At 41.4% G+C, this 21,108-nt stretch overlaps 1 protein-coding gene across 2 annotated transcripts in view; it reads right to left on the reverse strand.

Annotated features, from left to right (window-relative positions):
* micu3a (mitochondrial calcium uptake family, member 3a) overlaps positions 1 to 21,108 on the reverse strand; it is a 341,423-nt gene that overhangs the window by 123,541 nt on the left and 196,774 nt on the right. The window contains exons 7-8 of one of the 2 annotated variants that reach the window (XM_070869800.1): positions 15,635 to 15,709; positions 10,705 to 10,803 (exon numbers count right to left, since the gene is read on the reverse strand). In XM_070869800.1, coding sequence (XP_070725901.1) covers positions 10,705 to 10,803; positions 15,635 to 15,709 — 174 coding nt within the window. The remainder of the gene's footprint in view (positions 1 to 10,704; positions 10,804 to 15,634; positions 15,710 to 21,108) is intronic. The other variant, XM_070869807.1, reaches the window with a different exon arrangement.

Raw genomic sequence — 21,108 nt, forward strand, 5'->3', positions numbered from 1 at the left:
TTTACTAGAATGGTTCCAGGGATGAGGGATTTCAGGGATGAGTGGCTTCAGTTATGAGAGGAGACTGGAGAAGCTGGAGTTGTTCTCCTTAGAGCAGAAAAGGTTTGAGAGGAGATTTAATGGAGGTGTTCAAAATCATGAAGGGTTTTGATAGAGTAAATAAGGGTTGGTAACCAGAGGACACAGACTTACGTTGATTGGCAAAAGAACCAGAGGTGACGTAAGGAAACATTTTTTTTACGCAGAGAGTTGTTGTGATCTGGAATGCACTGCCTGAAAGGCTGGTGGAAGCAGATTCAATAGTAACTTTCAAAAGAGATTGAGATAAATACTTGGAAGATAAAAAAAATGATAGGGCTGTGGGAAAAGAGCAGCGGAGTGGGACTAATTGGATAGCACTACCAAAGAGGCGGCACAGGCACGATGGGTAGAATGGTGTCCTTCTGTGCCGTATCATTCTATTATTCTGTGAAGATCCAAAACCAGAAATTGGAGGCAGAAAATATGAGAAATCAAGAAACAGAATTATGATAAATTGAAGTAAAGTAGTGAAAATGTGAGTGCAAACTATCAAATAATTGATATATGAACTGATATATATGAGTCAAAAAAAATATAGGTATTAAAAAAAGATAAACCAAAGCAATGAGGAAAGAGAGACACAAATATATATATATATATATATATATATCAAAAAATAGAAATCAACTAAAATAAAATAAATATTTGGAACTAGAAGAAAAATAAAGGCCTACATATTAACTCCTCTCTCCCAACGACAGGCAGAAGGTCACATACCTGCCTGTTGCTGTTTTTACGGTGGTGGGTAGCATGCTATGCGAGTGCCCCTTCTTGGAGAGGCAGGACACTTCAATGTCCTTCCTTAAATACGGAGACCAAAACTGTACGCAGTACTCTTGGTGTGGCCTCACCAATACCCTGTACATTTGTAGCAGGACTTCTCTGCTTTTATACTCCATCCCCCTGCAATAAAGGCCAACATTCCATTTGCCTTCCCGATTACTTGCTGTACCTGCATACTAACTTTGTGTTTCATGCTTAAGGACCCTCAGGTCTCTCTGTACTGCAGCACTTTGCAACTTTTCTCCATTTAAATTATAATTTGCTTTTCTATTTTTTTCTGCCAAAGTGGATAACCTCACATTTTCCCACATTGTACTCCATCTGCCAAATGTTTGCCCACTTTGCCTGTCTATATCCCTTCGCAGATTTCTTATGTCCTCCTCACAATTTCCTCTTCCGCCCATCTTTGTATCAGCAGCAAACTTGGCTACATTGCACTCAGTCCCTTCATCCAAATCATTAATGCAGGTTGGAAATAGTTGAGGCCCAGCACCGATCCCTGCGGCACCCCACATAGTTTGCCAACTGGAAAATTACCCATTTATCCCAACTCTCTGTTTTCTATTAGTTAGCCAACCCCATGAACTTTTATCTTGTGCAGTAACCTTTTATGTGGCACATTATCGAATACCTTCTGGAAATCCTAATACACCACATCCACTGGTTCCCCCTTATACACTCTGCTCATTACATCCTCAAGGAACTCCAGCAAATTTGTCAAACATGATTTCCCTTTCATAAAACCATGCTGACTCTGCTTGATTGAATCATTCTTTTCCGAATGTCCTGCTACTATTCCTTAATAATGGACTCCAGCATTTTCCCAACGACAGATGTTAGGCTAACTGGTCTATAGTTTCCTGCTTTCTGTCTGCCTTCTTTTTTACAAAATAATGTTAAGCTGCCTAATAATGTTAAAAAGACAAATTTAAAAACATTGTATCTCAATGCACGAAGCATCTGTAATAAGGTAGATGAATTAACACTGCAAATGGATGTAAACGGATACGATATAGTTGCAATTACGAAGAAATGGTTGCAGGGTGACCAGTGTTGGGACCTGAATATCCAAGGATATTCGATATTTAGGAAGGGCAGGCAAAAAGGAACAAAGTGTGGTGTGGCGTTGTTAGTAAAGGATGAAATTAGAGCAATAGTGAGAAAGGATATTGGCTCAGAAAATCAAGATGTAGAATCAGTCTGGGTGGAGCTAAGGAGCACCAAGGGGCAGCAAACATTGGTGGGAGTTGTCTATAGGCCTCTAAACAGTAGTGGTAGTGTAGAGGATGGCATCAAACAGGAAACAAGGGTACTACAGTAATTGTAGGTGACTTTAATCTACATGTAGATTGGTCAAACCAAATTAGCAATAATACTATGGCAGATGAATTTCTGGAGTGCGTACGAGATGGTTTTTTAGACCAGTACGTTGAGGAGCCTACTAGGGAACAGGCTATGCTAGATTGGGTATTATGTAATGAGAAGGGGTTAATTAACAGTCTTGTTGTGTGGGGTCCTTTAGGGAAGAGTGACCATAACATGATTGAATTCTTTATTAAGATGGAAAGTGAAGTAGTCCAATCCGAAACTAGGGTCCTAAATCTAAACAAAGGAAACGACGAAGGTATGAGGAATGAATTGGCTATGATAGATTGGGAAGATTCATTAAAAGGCATGACGGTGAATAGGTAATGGCTAATATTTAAGGAACGAATGCATGAATTGCAACAGTTATACATTCCTTTCTGGCGTAAAAACACAAAAGGAAAAGTGCCGCAACCATGCTAACAAAATAAATTAAGGATAGTATTAGATCCAAAGAGGAGTTATACAAAGTTGCCAGAAAAAGTAGCAAGCCTGAGGATTGGGAGCAGTTTAGAATTCAGCAAAAAAGGACCAAGAGATTGATTAAGAGGGGAAAAATAGAATGAGAGTAAACTTGCAAGGAACATAAAAACCGACTGCAAAAGTTTCTACGAGTACATAAAAAGAAAAAGATTAGTGAAGACAAAGGTCCTTTACAGACAGAATTTGTAATGGGGAACAAGGAAATGGCAGAACAATTAAATAAATACTTCGGTTCTGTCTTCATGGAAGAGGACACAAATAACGTCCCAGAAATGCTAGGGAACCAAGGGTCTAGTGAGCAAGAGGAATTAAAGGAAATGATTATTAGTAAGAAAATAGTGCTGGAGAAACTAATGGGACTGAAGGCCGATAAATCCCCAGGGCCTGATAATCTGCAACCCAGAGTACTAAAACAGGTAGCCATGGAAATAGTAGATGCATTGGTTGTCATCTTCCAAAATTCTATAGATTATGGAACAGTTCCTGCAGATTGGAGGGTGGCAAATGTAACCGCACTATTTAAAAAAGGAGGGAGAAAATAGGGAACTACAGACCGGTTAGCCTAACATCAGTAGTAGCGAAAATGCTAGAGTCCATTGTAAAGGATGTGATAACGGCATACTTAGATAATATTAACGGGATTAAACAAAGTCAACATGGATTTATGAAAGGAAAATCATGTTTGACAAACCTACTGGAGTATTTTGAGGATGCAACTGATAGAATAGATAAGGGAGAACCAGTGGATGTAGTGTGTTTGGATTTTCAGAAGGCCTTTGATAAAGTCCCATGTAAGAGGTTAGTGTGCAAAATTAAAGCATATAGGATTGGGGGTACTGTATTGGCATGGATTGAAAATTGATTAACTGATAGGAAACAGAGATTAGGAATAAACAAGTCTTTTTCAAGGTGGCGGGCAGTGACTAGTGGGGTACCACAGGGATCAGTGCTTGGGCCCCAGCTATTCACAATATATATATAAATGATTTGGATGAGGGAACCAAACGTAATATTTCCAAGTTTGCTGACGATACAAAACAAGGTGGGATTGTGAGTTGTGAGGAGGATGCAAAGACGTTGCAAGGCGATTTAGATAGGTTGAGAGTGGGCAAACACATGGCAGATGCAGTATAACATGGATAAATGTGAAGTTATCCACTTTGGTAGGAAAAACATAAGGACAAAGTATTATTTAAATGGTGATGGCTTGGGAAGTGTCGATGTACAGAGGGACCTGGGTGTCCTTGTACACCAGTCATTGAAAGCAAACATGCAGATGTAGCAAGCATCGAGGGAGGCAAATGATATGTTGTTCTTCATTGCAAGAGGATTTGAGTACAGGAACAAGGATGTCTTACTACAGCTATATAGGGCCTTGGTGAGACCGCACCTGGAGTATTGTGTGCAGTTTTGGTCTCCTTACCTAAGAAAGGATATACTTGCCATAGAGGGAGTGCAGCAAAGGTTCACCAGATGGATTCCTGGGATGGCAGGACTGTCATATGAGGAGAGATTGGGTCGACTAGGCCTGTATTCACTAGAGTTTAGAAGAATGAGAGGGGATCTCATTGAAATGTATAAAATTCTGACTGGGTTGGATAGACTGGATGCGGGGAGGATGTTTCCCCTAGCTGGGAAGTCTTGAACAAAGGGTCTAGTCTCAGGATACGGGGCAGGAAATTTAGGACCGAGATGAGGAGAAATTCTTTCACTCAGAGGGTGGTGAACCTGTGGAATTCTCTACCACAGAAGGCTGTGAAGGCCAAGTCACTGAATATATTTAAGAGGGAGATAGATAGATTTCTAGAAACAAAAGACATCAAGGGGTATGGGGAAAAAGCAGGAGTATGGTGCTGAAATAGAGGATCAGCCATGATCATATTGAATGGCGGTGCAGACTCGAAGGGCCGAATGGCCTACTACTGCTCTTATTTTCCATGTCTATGTAAATAGGGGCATTGCATTTGTGGTTTTCCAGTCCGCTGGGAGCTCTCCAGAATCCAAGGAATTTTGGTAGATTACAATGTTTCCACTATCTCTGCAGCCACTTCTTTTAAGACCCTAGGGTGCAAACCATCAGGGCCAGGAGACTTGTTCGTCTTTAGTCCCATCATTTTATTGAATACTACTTCTTTAGTTCCACCCGTCCTATAGCTTCTTGATTATCCAATATTGTGATGTTTTTAGTGTCTTCTACCGTGAAGACCAATAAAAAATATTTGTTCAAAGTGTCCGCCATTTCCCCGTTCCCCATTATTAATTCTCCAGTCTCATCCTCTAAGGGACCAACATTTACTTTAGCCACCCTTTTCCCTTTTATTTACCTGTAGAAACTTTTACTATCTGTTTTTGTATTTCGTACTAGTTTGCTTTCATAGTCTATCTTCCCCCTCTTTATTATTTATTTAGTTGTTCTTTGCAGGCTTTAAAAACATTTCCCAATACTCTGACCTCCCACTAGTCTTGGCCAGTTTGTATGCCCCTGTTTTCAATTTGATCCCATCCCTTATTTCCTTAGTTAGCCACGGATGGTTATCCCTTCTTAGTCTTTCCTTCTCATGGGGATATATTTTTGTTGAGAGTTACAAAATATCTCCTTAAATGTCCACCACTGCTCATCAACCGTCCCCCACTTTAATCTATTTTCCCAGTCCACTTTAGCCAACTCTGCCTTCATACCTTTGTAGTCTCCTTTGTTTAAGCTTAGGACACTGATTTGAGATCTACCTTTCTCACCCACCAACTGAATTGTTCAACTATGCTATGGTCACTCATTCCTAGAGGATCCTTTACTAGGAGATCGTTTATTAATCATGTCTCATTACACAGTACCAGATCTAAGATAACCTGCTCCCTGGTTGGTTCCGCAACATACTGTTGAAGGAAACTATCCCGGATACTCTATGAACTCTTCCTCAAGGCTACCCTGGCCAATTTGCTTTGTCCAATCAATATAAAGGTTAAAATCACCCATGATTATTACCATTCCTTTTTTACAAGCCTCCATTATTTCTTGATTTATACTCTGTCCAACAGTGTAGCTACTATTAGGGGGCCTATAGACTACGCCCACCAGCGACTTTTCCCTTTATTATTCCTTATCTTCACCCAAACTGATTCAACATCTTGATCTTCTGAGCCAATATCGTTTCTCACTAACGCACTGATCTCGGTAGTATTTAGGATGTGCGCAAGGTGAGAAACCAGCTAGAGAAGCGCTGGAACAGTTGCGTCTGGAGGTAACAAAGGAATGGATGAGAGTTTCTATAACAAATGAGCTGAGGCAGGGGAGAGACAGGTGACGTTACAGAAGCGGTCTTGGTGATGGAGCTGATGTGGGGTCGGAAGCTCTTCTCAGGATCAAATAGGACGCCAAGGTTCCAAATGGTTAGCCCCTCCCCCCCAAAATCCATGCCGAAGATTTGGAGTAGAGGGTGAATTTTACTGGGGTAAGGTAGTAACTGGGCAAAACTGCTGTTCTGGTGCACTTCACTTGAAACCATGCAATAGTGCCCAAGTTACCTGTTCCCGTTTATTTGAATGGAGGAAGCAGTGCAGTGGTGTCAACTGGCTGCTGCTTGCAAACAGGCAAGAAATTAGGAGACAACGTCAGGTTTTAAAGACCTGCTCTGAGGCAGCTTGCTTGAGTGCATTGTTAGAGCTTTGGATGAGAATTTTATTTTGAATGTCTGTGGTGAGTTTTTTGACTGTCTGTTTAAGACTCTACGCCCATATTCGGGCTCCCTTCTTTAACAACGAGAACCTGGCCTTTGTTTTGCAAGAGATTGCAAGGAGGAGGGAGGTCCTATATATATATATCATACAAAAGGAAGGTAAATAAAACACATGGCAGGAGGCTTGGCAGAGATGGCAGAGGCTAGCAATGCACAACAACCATATGAAGACTGCAGCTTCAGTGTCTTAAAAACACAGACGGAGCAAAGTAGGTGCGACAGGCTGCATCTAATGTAATTATACAGAGCAAGGCATTGGCTACCACTTGCACCAAGCACCCTTTTATATATAGGAATGTAATTTTGAAAGCCGCCACAATAACAAAGTCTTCCACCCTCCAACATGTTTCATTGAGATAAGCTTGCAGCTTTGTCACAGAATACTGACAACTTATCAGTGATGATATTTGACAGCACTATCAGGGTCATAATTTTTATCACTCTCCTTTTCTCATTTGCCTGGGGTTATACTGAAGGATGAGAAAGAAGAGTGTTGACTTCAAACGACTGACTCTAAAGGTCTTAATGTTGGGATTGCAGCAGAAGGCAGCTCACAATTGAAGGCAGATGTATGCCACTCTTAGGAGGTTTGGACAGAATTCAAGAAGTTTCATCCTTTGAAGAGAGTCACATAAGTATCCAGGGCTAATACCTGTGGGAGAAAGCTGGAGATGTCGAGAAGAAGTGCCCCATGCAGAGTTTATTAGCCTCTGGTATGTAACTGAATGTTTAAGATCCAAAGTGGTATCCTCAAAATAAAGAAATTGAAGCTTTCATTGCTGTGATCATGCACAAGCCATCAGGTTACCACTCTTCTCGTCTTTATTGTTTTGTGTCTTCTCAGGTTCTGATGAAGAACCAAGGCTGAACCAATCAAGAAGACATAGTCCAAGCATATCACCACGCACCCATCACATCGTCCTGAACTACCCCTTCGAGTTACAATTGAATCTGCTTCAACTGTCCTTACAGGCAGTGCATTCCAGATCATCATAACTCGCAGCATTAAAAAAATTCTAATTTCCCCCTGAATTTTTTGTTCATCACCTTAAATCTGATTCCTTTGGTTACTTACTCTCCTGCCAGTGGAAACAGGTTCTCCCTCTCATTATCAAAACCCCTCATAATTTTGAACAGCTCTATTAAATCTCCCCTTATCCTTCTCTGTTCTGAGGAGAACAATTCCAGCTTGTCTAGTCTCTCCACATAACTGAAGTCCCTCATCCCTGATACCATTTTGGTAAATCTCCCCTGCAATCTCTCCAAGGCCTTGACATTCTTCCTAAAGTGCAGTACCCAGAATTGTACACAATCCTCCAGCTGAGGCCTAACCAGTGATTTATAAAGGATGAGCATAACTTCCTTGATTTTGTACTCTATGCCTCTATAAATAAAGCCAAGGATCCCATGTGATTTTTTAACAGCCTCATCAAATTGTCCTGCCACTTTCAAAGATTTGTGTATGTGAACCCCAGGTCTCCCTGTTCCTGCACCCACTTCAAAACTGTATCATTTAATTTATAGCTTTGATTAATCTGGCAAGAAGTTGTTAACTTATTCCACTTGAGTTGCACTGTAATTCCATCTTGATTGACTCAGGGTGTAACTATTAAAATGCTTTGGACCAGACAATGTAAGATGGTTAAGAGGAGAATTAAATTAAGCATTTTACAAAACCTTATATGAACTGGTAAAAATTCAGTCTCGTCTTACCTAGGTACATTAGGATAAAGGACTCCTTATTGTATATAAAAGTGAATATTGGAAATTCTGGTATGTTCCATATATACTGCATGGTCTCTAATATCTGCTGCTATTTTACAATGGTAAACTTTTTAGCAAGTACAAAACTGCAAAAGGCAGGGTGAAAACATGGAGCTGCATGCGTGGCTGAGGAAAATAATTTGAAAAATTATCTTCTATTAATTATTGTGTGACGTTAACTGGTAAGGATGGTACATTTATTTTCATGCAATCTTTCTCCACTTTTGTTGCTGAAGGACTTCCTGGCTCCTGCCAATTTCCCAGCTCTTTGCTTAAATGTTACAGATCTAGATGCATGGGCTAGATTTTCAGCTTTTAAGATTTCAGGGCGTTAATGGCGGCGGAGCGGTACTGATACCGCCTGGAAAAAGTTTGCGCCTCAATCAGAAAAATTGGGCGCTGGCCCGGAGTGTGGGATGGAGTACTAAGGGAGGCGTTGCACACCTGTTTTGGGGAGCTAGCATCCGAAAATCCCGAGCTAAAGAGTCGGCCTCGGAGCGCTCAAAGAGAGGCCTGGGGAGAAAAAACCTGAAAAAAACCACCAAAAACATTCCCCAAAAATACCTCACGCAATCACAACATAAATTGAAAAAAATAATTTAAAAAAACAATCGCACTTACCAGAGGTCGAAATTACTTACCTCTCTGCAGCCGTTGCAGCTTGGACCACCTATTTTCACAGGCGGTCCCAACACAGTGCTCTACGCACCGTTACGGATCGGGTGGGAGGCAAAAATCATTCCAGTGTCGTAACCAGGGACATTGCACACCGGCTCGCCTCTTCCGGGCGGTAAATGCTCCTCGCCCCGCCAAAACCGGCAGGGCGCTGGAAGCTGGCCGCCCGCCCAGAAGAGCTCACCGCCGCCATTGCCGCCTCTCCTGGGCGAAAACAGAGCCGACCAGAAGCAGAAGATCCAGCCCTTTGTCTCTGCCTCCTTAATATTGGTACTGATATTTTGCATCAGATTGTGTACCCACTTTCTAAGTATTTTGTGCTATTTCCCTGGTTCTCAGTTATAATTTTCTTTATGTATTTACTTTGTTGGTATTTAACATCAATTAGTACTTGTCCTATATTAGTTAGTTTTAATCCTCGTACTTATACTTATTTGGAGGCATATTAGATTTATTTTGACACTGTCTTGCCCAGCACTGTTCAAGCTCGGATTTTTGTATGATTCCAAGGTGTTACTAGTTTTGACAATATTCACTGGGCGGTAAGCAAGTAGGATGGGTAACTTGCCACCAATTTTCCTATAGGAAAACACAAGGCCTCCAATTTTTCCACTTTGCAACTCTCTGATTTGGGGTCTATCGTTATGTTAAATCAACAGTTTGCCTACATTCTACCACTGCGTGGTACAGCACCAAAGTACTGGATGACTCCTTTGCCAAAATCTAATTTTAAACACAATGTAATAATACATATGGAGAAATTCATACTATGCTCATCAACAATGTAATAATTAATAACTTATATTTATATAGCGCTTTTTAACGTAATAAAAAGTCCCAAGTAGGAATAAACACTTCTGAAGTCAATGCATTCTAAAAGTACTCGTCATATTGTGGAAAGAATAAACTACAATTAAAATAAATAGTATAATAAAGGGCATTAAAGTTTTGGATAAACTGACATGTGGCTGGTAGCTATGAGAACAATTTGCAGCCTGCAAGATTGCCATTATACTACAGGCCGTCTACTATACGCATATTTCTATGAGCATGCTCATCGCAAGCATATAAGCTCGCTTATGCAGAGCTCTGCTCTCAGACATCAAAGTTTAGCTGTTTTGAGCACTAGAGTGGAAGCACCAACTCTCAAAACATTATATTTTAAAAAAATTTATAAATTTAAACCAACGGCTTGAGCATTATTAAAATTTGGCTTTACTCCACTATTGCTTCTCATATAGTTGCATTTTGGAGTCAGATTTTTTTTAAACACATAATGTGGGAATTGCTTGCAAGGTTGGCATTTATTGTCCACCCCTAGTTGACCTGAGAAGAAGGTGGTGGCTGGTCTTTTTCTTAAGCTGCTGAGTAGCACTTTGATATAATTGATTGGTTTGTTCAGCCACTTAGGAAAGCCGCTGAGTCAATCATATTGGTGTGGAATTGGAGTCACTTGTAGGCCATACCAAATAAGGACAGTCAGTCTCCTTCCCTAAAGGACAGTAATGAACCAGTTGGGTTTTTATGACAATCCAACAGCTTCATGGTCACTTTTGCTTACACAAGCTTTTTATTACCAGATTTTATTTTAATGAATTTAAATTCCCAATTGTGGGATTTGATTCTCTGGGTTATTGGTTACTAGTCTAGTAGTCTAGTCTGGAAACATAACCACTATACTACATAGCCCTCAAGTCTTGGGACCCGACTTCATAGTTGTACTGCCATTTGTGCTTTGCAAAACACAGAACTGACAGTATAAATACAAAGAAAAATGCATTTGGAACAAATAAATTAATAACACTCTTCAGCTTTGTACCTCTGCAAGGTCTGAAAACAGTGCTTGGCTGGTGTTACGTCTCAGTGTATCCCAGTAACTTCGGTCTGTGGTATGATCTGGGGGATCTTTTTTTAACATCTGCAGAGTTTTGAAGATGTATAATTGTTGTAAGGTTCAACATCATCAACTAGGTATAGTGAAAGTTCCATACAAGACAGCAATAAATTAAACACATTATAGTATCAATCATTTTTTTATTTTGAAATGGAAATATGAATTTTTAAAAATCAGATTTTTAATTATATCTCATGCACTTTAAACACAGATTGCTATTTCTTCTCTTTGTGTACAACGACATAGAAGGAAATCAAAACTGGGGACAAAGAACACAATTGTCCATAATTAAATAAGCTGCTTTCCCAGCCAGGTTCATTGAGACAGAATTTAATATTTCAATAAACTGCTGTGTAAGAACATAAGAACATAAGAATTAGAAACAGGAGTAGGCCATCTAGCCCCTCGCGCCTGCTCCGCCATTCAACAAGATCATGGCTGATCTGGCCGTGAACTCAGCTCCACTTACCCGTCTGCTCCCCGTAACCCTTAATTCCCTTATTGGTTAAAAATCTATCTATCTGTGATTTGAATACATTCAATGAGCTAGCCTCAACTGCTTCCTTGGGCAAAGAATTCCACAGATTCACAACCCTCTGGGAGAAGAAATTCCTTCTCAACTTGGTTTTAAATTGGCTCTACCGTATTTTGAGGCTGTGCCCCCTAGTTCTAGTCTCCCCGACCAGTGGAAACAACCTATCTGCCTCTATCTTGTCTATCCCTTTCATTATTTTAAATGTTTCTATAAGATCACCCCTCATCCTTATGAACTCCAACGAGTAAAGACCCAGTCTACTCAATCTATCATCTTAAGATAACCCCCTCATCTCCGGAATCAGCCTAGTGAATCGTCTCTGTACCCCCTCCAAAGCTAGTATATCCTTCCTTAAGTAAGGTGACCAAAACTGCACGCAGTACTCCAGGTGCGGCCTCACCAATACCCTATACAGTTGCAGAAGGACCTCCCTGCTTTTGTACTCCATCCCTCTTGCAATGAAGGCCAACATTCCATTCGCCTTCCTGATTATCTGCTGCACTTGCAAACTAACTTTTTGGGATTCATGCACAAGGACCCCCAGGTCCCTCTGCACTGCAGCATGTTGTAATTTCTCCCCATTCAACTAATATTCCCTTTTACTGTTTTTTTTTCCAAGGTGGATGACCTCACATTTTCCGACTTTGTATTCCATCTGCCAAACCTTAGCCCATTCGCTTAACCTATCTAAATCTCTTTGCAGCTTCTCTGTGTCCTCTACACAACCCGCTTTCCCATTAATCTTTGCGTCATCTGCAAATTTTGTTACACTACATTCTGTCCCCTCTTCCAGGTCATCTATGTATATTGTAAACAGTTGTGGTCCCAGCACCGATCCCTGTGGCACACCACTAACCACCGATTTCTAACCCGAAAAGGACCCATTTATCCCGACTCTCTGCTTTCTGTTAGTTAGCCAATTCTCGATCTATGCTAATACATTTCCTATGACTCCGTGTATCTTTATCTTCTGCAGTAACCTTTTGTGTGGCACCTTATCGAATGCCTTTTGGAAATCTAAATACACCACATCCATCGGTACACCTCTATCCACCATGTGTAGTTCAAACACAGTGTACCAGAGTGGTACGATACATGTTTTGCTTGTTATTCTCTACATGGCCAGTTCTGCATTTTGCTAGGCTGTCAAAGAGGCAAGCATGTGCTTCTCAGTGGGATGGAGGAAGGCAGCAAAGAACTTGATGACTCTTGTGGATTACCTATTGCGATAGGCTCTCTTATCCCAGGAACACTTCATGGTAGAGAGAACCTAAAAGGGGAGTGTGCTTTTTAAAATAAAAAATAAACACTATATGTGACAAGAATATAGCTATACCAATATATGCATGAGAGAGTAATTCAGGGCATTATTTATGAACAGGACTTATCAGTCTTCCAATAAGCCACTATTTTCCATGATCTTAAAAAAAGTGTCAAAATTAACCTTGTTCTATTAATTCCCCTTTGAGATATTTTTTTAGACCATCTATGTTATTCTTCTCCCTTCACACAAAACTCTGGGCTCATTTTCCCAGATTCAAAATTAACTGAACAAATAAGTTGCCATTATATGTATTCTATATGCTGTTAGGTATGGAACACAAATATACCAGTCAAGACTAAGGAGATGAGACAAAGGTGTGGACATTGGAATATTTAGGGCCAACATTGGCTTCAACACCTCTGGCATCCAGGACAAGTCTTTTGACTTAAAGAAAAACTTAAGTAGTTTTCATAAAACAATAAAGCTAATTAATGATGACTGACATTAAATGTATTTGAACATGTATTTATTGCTTTGAGCTTTTAAAGCATATAAAGAATTAGAATTAATGGTTATATATAGTATAACTTTTCAAATAAAAGTAATTGTCAAATTACTGGTTATCCCCATTGCATTCTCAGTTCCTATATTCTTGTCTCTGCTCATCTCATGCACAAATTCATTAATTTGTTCAATCTCTCTGTCCTAATTTTGTCTTTCTAGTCTGCGTATTTGTCTCAAGTCTTTTCTACTTATCCCTATTTCTGTAAGTCTCTTCTTCCCTGTCTCCTCACTCCTGTATGTCTGCCATTCTCTGCCTTTCACACTAAGATTTTCTGTCTCTCTCCAATATATTTTACTCTTGAGCATACACTTTTTCTCTGTATGTTTCTCATTCATTAATTTTCCTCTCACAGAAGCTAGATGCAGAAATCTCATCTGACCCTGTCCCAGCCGGAGTCCTGAGTTGTGATCCACATACTGTTGGAACTGCAATAATGGCACCAGTTGGTACTGGCCCATCTAGGAGTTGCTGTAATACAGTAAGATGAGAAAGAAATCAGAGGGCTCAGACCAGAAAGGAGTGGGGAGAACACGGTCAATGACTATAAAGGAGTGGAGGGATTGAGGCTCAAACCACAAGGAAGTAGGCACCAGGGTCTAAGCAAAGAGTCTCCAAGCGTTTTGTTTTTGTAGCACTTGGGCTTACACCATAGAGCCTTGCAGGCTACATATCATTGTTCCCATTAATTTGCAAATACCGTAAGCTGCAGATAATAACAGATCTTGGTATTCTGATTTAGGATTTTTCACCAATGAGGCAGTAGCTCCAAAAACAGGTTTTCAAACCTCCAGGCCCATGAAATGGAAACAGGACAAACCAGAAGTATTACAAGTGCAAATAGAACTGAGTTGCCTTGGCTTTGCAGGCAGACTGCTGGGACTTGTGGGCCACATGTAGCACATGGGCTACAATATGTATCTTCCTGCCGTAGGATGTCATGTACTTCTCCCGTTGGCTGGTGGTCTTCCTGTCACTGATGCACTGGATTATGGGCAAGCCTAGAAGCTACTGCAAAATGGTATGGTAGAGAAACAAGTGGGCCTATAGCTGGAACGGAGCAGAGGCTGCCAGTGGGGCTGAGAAGGAATGGAGCTGACAGTGCCTGGGTTGAGAGGGAACACAGATGACAAGAGGAGAGACCCAGACAATGATGGAGAAGACCAGGTGAGGAGTCAAGGGAAGCTGGTGCTAACTTACACTCACTGTGGCAATGACAGCTCTACACTGAGGTGACTCATTGGGAAGGAGTCCAGGAAAGGAGAAACTAGCTCAAGGTGAGAGTAGTATTGTTGGCTCACCACTGAAATTATCTGGGTGGAAGAGTCTGTCTGTTTGCAGAGTCAGGCTCAGAGTGGATAATTGGTCCCTAATAACCATATTGCCGATAAGTACATGAAATGTCACATGGTTACCTGATACCTTGAGATGTTTGAAAATGTATGGAGATTTTTTATATAATATATAGATATAAAATAATTACCATTTTGCTTCTTTGTTGAACTGGCACATATACAATTTTTATTTTTCCCATCTGCTCAATGTGATGAAAATGCAAATGGAATATCTGACTCAGATTACTTTCCTCAGGCACTGAGATTTCCCCATCTTTACTTGATCGAGTTTTTCACGATCCCAACATATAATCAAAACAGTTTTATAATACACATGTTCTTTTCATCTTATAAATGCACACACAATGGCATTTACTGGAAGTTTACTATTAACCAGCACTGTCACATAATGATTTCATTATCCTTTATATCGTTATCAGATACAACCATAATCTTAGAAAGGTTATACCATTTTTTGTGAATAATTATAGGGAAAGTTAGAATTCAACAATTCTGCAATTCAGAATAATCTTATAAATACAGAATTTAATTTACCATGTTCTCAGAGCTTATGCAGAACTTATTTCCTGTAGATGTATAATACTGAAAATTGTAAAGAAGAATTCAAATACTTTGAAATGAAAGGATAGATTTGGAATACTGCATGTTGTTAATCAAGTTTCAAGTTATATTTTGATGCTCAAACGCTATGCTACTATAATGCATCCTGCACAATTTAATATTCTAGATATAATTAAGGAACAATACATACACTGTGAGTAGGAGCATATTGATAACCAAAAAGTTGCAGATTCTTACATGCCATATGGTGTGGTGTCAAATTACAGATTGTTGTCAGCAAATGAGAAAAAGGAAAAGGAAAGACAAAGCAATTAGAACATGCACTCAGTCACACTAGCACATTCTCAGATTACACCAGGCAGCCAGAATAGAATTGAACCCCTGGGTCTAATATTAGTACTTTGCTCTTTTATTCTAGAGCCTTGATGTTAAATATGATATATATTTGAAACAGCTAGGTTTTTGAAGATAAAGTAATTAACATTACGAAAGTGCTACTATTAAGGTTAAGCTTGTGTTGATACCTTTTTAAATAGCCACCTTCCTCACAGATCAAAAAACAGGATATATGTGCTCACCACCTGTGCAGACTTTTCCTCATCATCACCTCTTCTCCCTCGTTTCTCATTTTTCTTTCTAAAAATTTCCTGAAGCTACAGTAAAATTAATGGATAATTACAATGCATTCAAAATTATATTTACATGCAATACTATTAACAGCTAAGTTCACAGGAAGTTAAAAACACCATTTTGAAACCTACTTTTAAACCGAACTCTATGGGCCCAAGTTTCCACATGATTTGCGCCTGATTTTTAGGAGCAACTGGTGGAGAACGGACTATCTTAGATATCGCAATTCTCCAAATTTTTTTTTCTGCAGTTCTAGTGAGGTAGAACAGTTCTACTTTAGAACAGAATTTTTTCTTCAAAAGGGGGCGTGTCCGGCCACTGACGCCTGATTTCAAAGTTTCCACAGTGAAAACGTACTCCAAACTAAAATAGAATGGAGGAAGTGAAGATTTTTGTAGAACTGAAAAAACCTGTTCTACACATTAAAAAATCAGGCGCAGGTTACAAATTAGGCGTCCAGAACGAGGTTGGGGGGGGGGGTGGGGGTGGGAAGGGAACTCATTAAATTCTACAATCAATCCTTATTTATACTTCTACAAATATTATACAAATAAATCCAACCTGAATAAACATTTATAAGCAAAGAAAAGATTAAATAAACCATCTTCCTACCTGTGTGAAAGTGCTTCAGCCATCGTTCGAAGGAAACCGCCGTTTGTTGCCGCGCAGGGGAGGGAGGGGAAAGAGACAGCGGCTTGTTGCCGCGCAGGGGAGGGAGGGGAAGGAGACAGCAGCTTGTTGCCGCGCAGGGGAGGGAGGGGAAGGGGACAGCGGCTTGTTGCTGCGCAGGGGAGGGAGGGGAAGGAGACAGCGGCTTGTTGCCGTGGAAGGAGGGGAGGGAGGGGAAGGAGACAGCGGCTTGTTGCCGCGCAGGGGAGGGAGGGGAAGGAGACAGTGAGAAGGGAAGCCTCAGTGCTGATGGCAGTGATTTTATAAAAAAATGTTCAAAAATTAAACAGCTACGAAGAACTACAAAAATGGCCGAGTGCCAATGTTTTTTTTCACACTGAGCATGCGCGAACGCTCCAACGCGCACGCACAGCGTTGCCGGCAGGAAAAAAACTAATTTAAATAGTACCCGCCCCCTCCCACTTACAAAATCGGCGCGAGTGTAGGCTCCGCCCCCCTGGGCGCCGCGCCAAACAGACAAGGAGCTGCAAAGCGCTCGAGAATAGCGCGTTTTTTTTCTGGCGCCGTTTTAGGCGCGAAAAACAGGCGCCCAGCTCGGAGGGGCGCCCGTTTTTTATCCTGTGGAAACTTGGGCCCTATGGAACTGCCATTATAATCAACACAAAAAAAGTCAATAATGTTACAGTAACTGTCATGTATTCAGCTGTCATTGTAACCCATGTATAAGCTGACCTAAGTTGTACACCTTGAGAACAGTGACCACAAGGGGCGAACTTGTGGGAGACACTCCTAACCTGGACCCTCAGGTATAAAAGGGGAAGCTCCACCCACCTTCATCACTTAAGGTCTTGGTAATAAAGGTAACTGGTCACAGAGTGACCTTCTCTCAAGTATGGCCCTCGTGTGCATTTATACTGTAGAGTAAGGACATATCAGTAACCACACGGGTTTACAATGAAGCAAGCTGCAAAGCAAATTAGTTTTTAAGATTATTTAAAAGACAGCCAACATAACCTAATAGTTATATGGAGACCATCTCTTGGTAAAATGTGGTAATCATACCCATTTATTGGGCCCAAATTTCCCCATGAGTTGCACCGTTTTCTTTGGTGTAACTTGATTTTTCTGGTGTATCTTTTAAGTTGCAAATATGGCCATTTAATTTGCGCCAGTGTAAATGAGTTAGTTAGGTTTTTTGTTAGGTCAGTATTTTTTTCAAAAGGGGACTTTCCCAGCCACTTATACCATTTATGCCAATTTGGCCAGAAAAAAGTTGTACTAAACTAACTTGGGGCAGCATATGTGTCCACTTTTGTCCGTACAGAAAGACCTTATTTACAGTTAAGGAATCGGTGCAAGTAACTACATTTAAAGCACCACCAAGCACCAAACACAGCACAAAAAGTAATAAGCAATTAATTAACAAATAAAATAGAAGCAACTCTGCACCTAAAGCACCAAGACCAAAGTAATAAGCAATCAATAAATAAAAAATAAAAAAATAGAAGGAACCCTGCACCTAAACAACATTTCATGCACCAAACAAATCACACAAGCAGTAATAACCATTCAATAAAAACTAAAGAACTGAAGTAAATAATTAAATTAACAAAGTTAACAAATAAAGAGCTTAAGTAAATCCTACCTTCGGCCTGGGATAGGGGAGAGGGGAGGGAGAACACAGCTGCCGCCCCACCGACTTTCAACCCTTTTCGGGCGGGAATTTTTTCCCTTTTTGCGCATTTTCCCTTTTTGCCCACTGACATCTTCAAAGAGCTTCACACATAAATTATTTGTAATATAACCTAACTGCATGTTGCTGGTTATTTATTGATGCACAGGATGGGATGTAGATTAAGCACATGGCTGTCACTGTATATGTGCTTCTTTAACATGACAAGACCACCACCCAACCAAACGAACGCAAAGCCAGCCCAGCATGGCAAGCAACGTCGCTACACGACAAGCTATCCTCGGTCCAAACCACTAGACTACAGCCAAAGATGACCAACCTCTCGCCCCGATCAAAACTCACTCGCACCAACCTGTTTATTGCAGCCCTCAGCAGCCGGCCTGTGCGGCAGGCCATTCGGCCTGGGATAGGGGTGGACGCATTCTGCAGGCATCATCATCACAATCATGGGATGGAGCTACTGCGCATGCGCGACCGCTCTACTGCGCATGCGTGCAGCTGTTGGCACTGTTTTCGGCGCAGGGCTGTAGCTCCACCCCCCACTCCACGTGCAGCGCCGCACCAGGACACGAGACACACACCAGAGGGGCCAGAATTGTAAGAAAGTTTTTCGGCACCGTTTCCAGCGCACAAAGTCGGCGCATTTCAGGAGAGTGCGCCGAAAAAAGGGGTTGGGTAAATTTGGGCCCATAGTTCTAATATCGCTTTTCCTGTGTCTTTTGTAGCATTTATTGTAGTTAAATGTTTACTGATGTTCCCAATCTAAACCAAGAGATTTCTTGTGAAATTGATTGCTGTTGACACTTCTATGATGTACACAGTTTAAGTCCAGTTAATCAACTGAAAATAACCCATTTATCTACACCCATCCCTACATCAAGACAGGATATTTTTTTTTAAATCCTAAATGTTGTAGATGTTATGAACATTGCATTTGTTCCAAGAGTTATACACATATAAATTCTCTTTTCACAATTTTGGCTCGGCCAAATTATTCGGTTATTAGTTTTGAGTAAACAGAGATGGTTCACCCCACGTGCTTCCAGTTGCAAAAGGGTTTGGAATAACACTGTGTATAACCTAGGATTTACACTTGTGCAGATGGCATTTATTCACTACACAAAAGAATTGGTGGGTAACAGTTTCAACATTAAATAAATTGATGCTCTGAGTAAGTTTGATTTTTAAACTCATTTAATACTTGCTTTAGATTTTAAAGGAAGGAAAAAATGTCCGGAATTCATATTGTACAGATAACCTAGAAAGACTAGAAGGTATGTGAAGACCATCTCACTCACTCACTGTAAAGTCGGCCGACAAAAAAAAGATGGCGGCCGCGGCGCAAGGCACTCCCCTTTAAAGGCGGCCGGGGCACCCCAGCCATGACAGCTTCGTGCCCCACAAAACTGTTATTGGCATCGCCCCACGCCAAACTCGCGTCCCTCAATTTCCCCCACGGAACGCAAAAGGGTCACAGCGGGACGATTAGGGTTTAGCGCACATGGCGAAGATGTCATCGGCGTGTGTGCCCCCGCCCGGGGCAAAAAGTACGGGGTGCAGCGTAAACCCGTTTTTGCCCACAGAATCCCAGGGCCAATTCTGGGGGTGGGGGAAGAGGGGGAAAAGACACTCAGGCCACCGCGCCCGGGCGATAAAAAATTAGCACCCCATTAGAGCCTCTCGGATGTGCAAACAGGCCTTTCCTGAAGGGGCAATTTCTGCCCCCCTCCAATGTTTTGATATTAAAACAAAAAGTGAGACACTAGCCTGGAAATTATAAACCAGTTAGCCTGAAAACATTTTCATGGAAGAAATGATGATCTAATAGGGTATCCACCTAGGTCTGTTTTCAGGCTCAGACTCAATGCTGCACAAACAGCATGCACCCTAACAGAGAAGATCAGTCCAAAGTGGGCTTTGGCCCTCAACATTTTGTGTGTGAGCTGCCAGCACCTACTGTGCCTCTACAGGCAGCTCACGCATTTGAGAAGCATGAAATTTCAAAACTTAAAAACCAAATTAATTAAATAAAATATAACAGAGACAGCGGGGCAGGCAATGTGTTGCAGCTGTAGCATGTGGGAGCTAGTGGGCACCAGTGTGATCCACGGTGACCATATCTGCAGTAAGTGTTGCCTGCTCGAGGAATGTCAGCTCAGAGTTGATGAGCTGGAGTCCAAGCTTCAGATACTGTGATACACCAGGGAAGGGAAGAGTTACTTGGACGCTGTGTTCCAGCAGGCAGTCACACCACTTAGATTAAATAATTCAAATTTGGTCTGTGGTCAGGGACAGGAGGGGATCCAGAAGGTAGCATTTGAGGAGTCTCAGCCTTTGCACTTGTCCAACAGGTACGAGGTTCTTACTCCCAGTATGGACGAGAGCAGGGACTGCAGAGAGGATGAGCGAACTGACCCCAGCACCGTGATAGAGAGGGACATTCAAGTTGGGGGAGTAAAAAGGAATGTAGTAGTTGTAGGGGACAGTGTAGTTCAGGGGATAGATACTGTTCTCTGCAGTCAAGAGCGTGAGTCCCGAAGGCTGTGTTGCCTGCCCGGTGCTAGGGTTAAGGACATCTCCACTGGGATGGAGAGGAATTTGGAGTGGGAGGGGAAAGATCAAGTTGTCGTCATCCACGTAGGTATCAAAGACAGAGGTAGGACCAAGAAAGAGGTTCTGCTGAGGGAGTATGAGCAGCTAGGGGCTAAATTAAAAAGCAGAACCACAAAGGTAATAATATCTGGATTACTACCTGAGCCACGAGCAAATTTGCATAGGGTAAATAAGATCAGAGAGATCAACATGTGGTTCAAAGATTGGTGTGGGAGAAATGGGTTTCGATTCATGGGGCACTGGCACCACTATCGTGGTAAGAGGGAGCTGTTCCACTGGGATGGGCTTCACGAATCATGCTGGGACCAGTGTCCTGGTGAATTGAATAAATAGTGGGGGGAGGGGGAGGGGGGAGGGTTGAGGTGAGCAGAAATTTAAACGGTCAAAGAGAAAGGAGATGGCAGTAGTGCAGGGTAGCAATAGGGGTAATGATAACCAGAGTGTGACAGGAAGGGACAGAGCATATAAACATAAGAGTGCATCAGA

This window comes from Pristiophorus japonicus, chromosome 2, assembly GCF_044704955.1.
Source record: "Pristiophorus japonicus isolate sPriJap1 chromosome 2, sPriJap1.hap1, whole genome shotgun sequence".
In the NCBI taxonomy this organism is placed as follows: Eukaryota; Metazoa; Chordata; class Chondrichthyes; family Pristiophoridae; genus Pristiophorus; species Pristiophorus japonicus.